Genomic DNA, 1,861 nt, shown 5'->3' with positions numbered 1-1,861 from the left:
AACAGTCCCCTTGGTATATCAGCATCATTGTCACTGGCCTTCAATGATTACTGGGCGCTTAAATTGTGTATAGTCCACATTGCAATGTCCTTTGAGTATATAAGACATGTAGGATTTTGAAAACTTACAATAAAAACAAAGTAAAAATAATATATCAATACTTTTACAACTATGTCAGGTTCAAACGATAATATATCAATACAATTATATAACAATTATATGAATAGCAGTATATGCAGGAAGCACACTACTGCAGTTTAGTACTAGTGCAGTTTGTGCCATATATACATTTAACATATTATTTTAATATAATATATAATTCTCAATGTAGATTAAACTAATATTATTTTAATGTTACTGAGGCTTTGTTAGATACATAGTATGTAAATTAATTTCACATTTATTTAACTTTGTATTTAACTTACTACCATGGAGTCAATGCTGACTCATAGTAACACCTAGTGGGGTCCTGAGACTGTCACTGTTTACAAGAATACAAAGCCCAGTCTTTCTCCTGAGCTTTTTAATAGATTTACTAATTCAAAAATTTAAATTACATCTACAGCTCCTTTTTATATTCTATTCGGACAGCACTTCCCTAGGGTGCTTTCTTAACTTGGAAAAGAAAATAAAGGACATGGAATAGGAAGAGCGATGACTATTCTTACTTCGAAGGGAATATCCCAAATACCCTTGTCATGGCTCCCAGGACTTCTTTATTCCTTAGACTGTAGATAATGGGATTGAGCATGGGAGTCAGGATGGTGTAGAAAATGGCCAGAATCTTATCTTCTGTTGGTGAGCGGAGATTCCGAGGCCGAAGGTAGGTATAAATAAATGGTGCATAATAAAAGGTCACAACTGTTAAATGTGTTGAACATGTGGTGAAGGCTTTTTTTCTACCCTCTTTGGAGCGCATATGATAGACAGCCCAAAGAACTCTGCCATAGGAAGCCGTGATACCAAGAAAAGGAAGGAGGAGAAAGAGGCTAGTGCTTACAAAAACCATATATTCATAGACCCAGGTGTCCATACATGCAAGAGGCAACATGGCTGGGACATCACAAAAGAAGTGATCAATATCTCTGGACCGGCAATAAGGAATATGAAGTGCATACACTGTATGTGCCAAGGAGTTGATGGATCCCAAGATCCAAGACCCTACAATCATCTGGACACACATTCTTCTGCTCATGCGGTTGGGATAGTGGAGGGGGTGACAGATGGCCACATAACGGTCATAGGCCATGGAAGCCAAGAGTAAGCCCTCAGAACAAGCCATTGTCAAGAAGAAGAAGCTTTGGACCCCACAACCTAGGAAAGAGATGCCTTTTTGACCAGTGAGGAAGTTCACCACCATCTTGGGGACTGTTGTAGAGATGTACATGAGGTCCATGAGGGAGAGCTGGCTGAGTAGAAAGTACATGGGTGTGTGCAGGCGAGTCTCCACACGGATGAGGTGAATCATGGCTGAGTTGCCCACAGAGGCCAGAAAAAATACAAGAATGATAAAGAGTAAGAGCAGCCAGCCAGTTTGATTTGGAGGAAAGAATCCCAACAAAATGAAATCATTTGAAGTTTGATTCCATTTCTCCATGAAAACATATTGTTTTAACTTCCTTGTAAGAGAAATAAAAAAAATAAAAAGGAAATTTGTATGGGTTAATGTTTATTTGCACTCAATTGTATTTTTCCCAACACTTCAGCTTATTTTAATTCAGTACTTGTACTGAATGTTCTAACTCCTTCCCCATGCATTCTCTCAAAAGAATGTCAGCAAGTCATAGATTCAGTTGTGATTTTTTAACTTTGATAGTCTAGTATCATACACCATAAAGACAAACAGTAATCTAAAGGACTC

General features: G+C 37.8%; 1 protein-coding gene across 1 annotated transcript; it reads right to left on the bottom strand.

The window, feature by feature from the left end:
• Window positions 1-664: 664 nt before the first annotated feature.
• Window positions 665-1,597, bottom strand: LOC142441218 (olfactory receptor 2L13). The gene has a single exon (XM_075543269.1). The coding sequence runs from the start codon at window positions 1,595-1,597 to the stop codon at window positions 665-667; it is 933 nt and encodes a 310-aa protein (XP_075399384.1).
• Window positions 1,598-1,861: the final 264 nt, after the last annotated feature.

The sequence above is a fragment of the Tenrec ecaudatus genome, chromosome 2 (assembly GCF_050624435.1).
Source record: "Tenrec ecaudatus isolate mTenEca1 chromosome 2, mTenEca1.hap1, whole genome shotgun sequence".
NCBI lineage: Eukaryota > Metazoa > Chordata > Mammalia > Afrosoricida > Tenrecidae > Tenrec > Tenrec ecaudatus.
The sequence above is the reverse complement of the archived record's forward strand: the minus strand, read 5'-3'. Positions and strand labels throughout refer to the sequence as shown.

Bases quoted from the DNA above. Each gene is read 5' to 3' on its own strand.
- LOC142441218 (XM_075543269.1), bottom strand. From the start codon at position 1,597: ATGGAGAAATGGAATCAAACTTCAAATGATTTCATTTTGTTGGGATTC.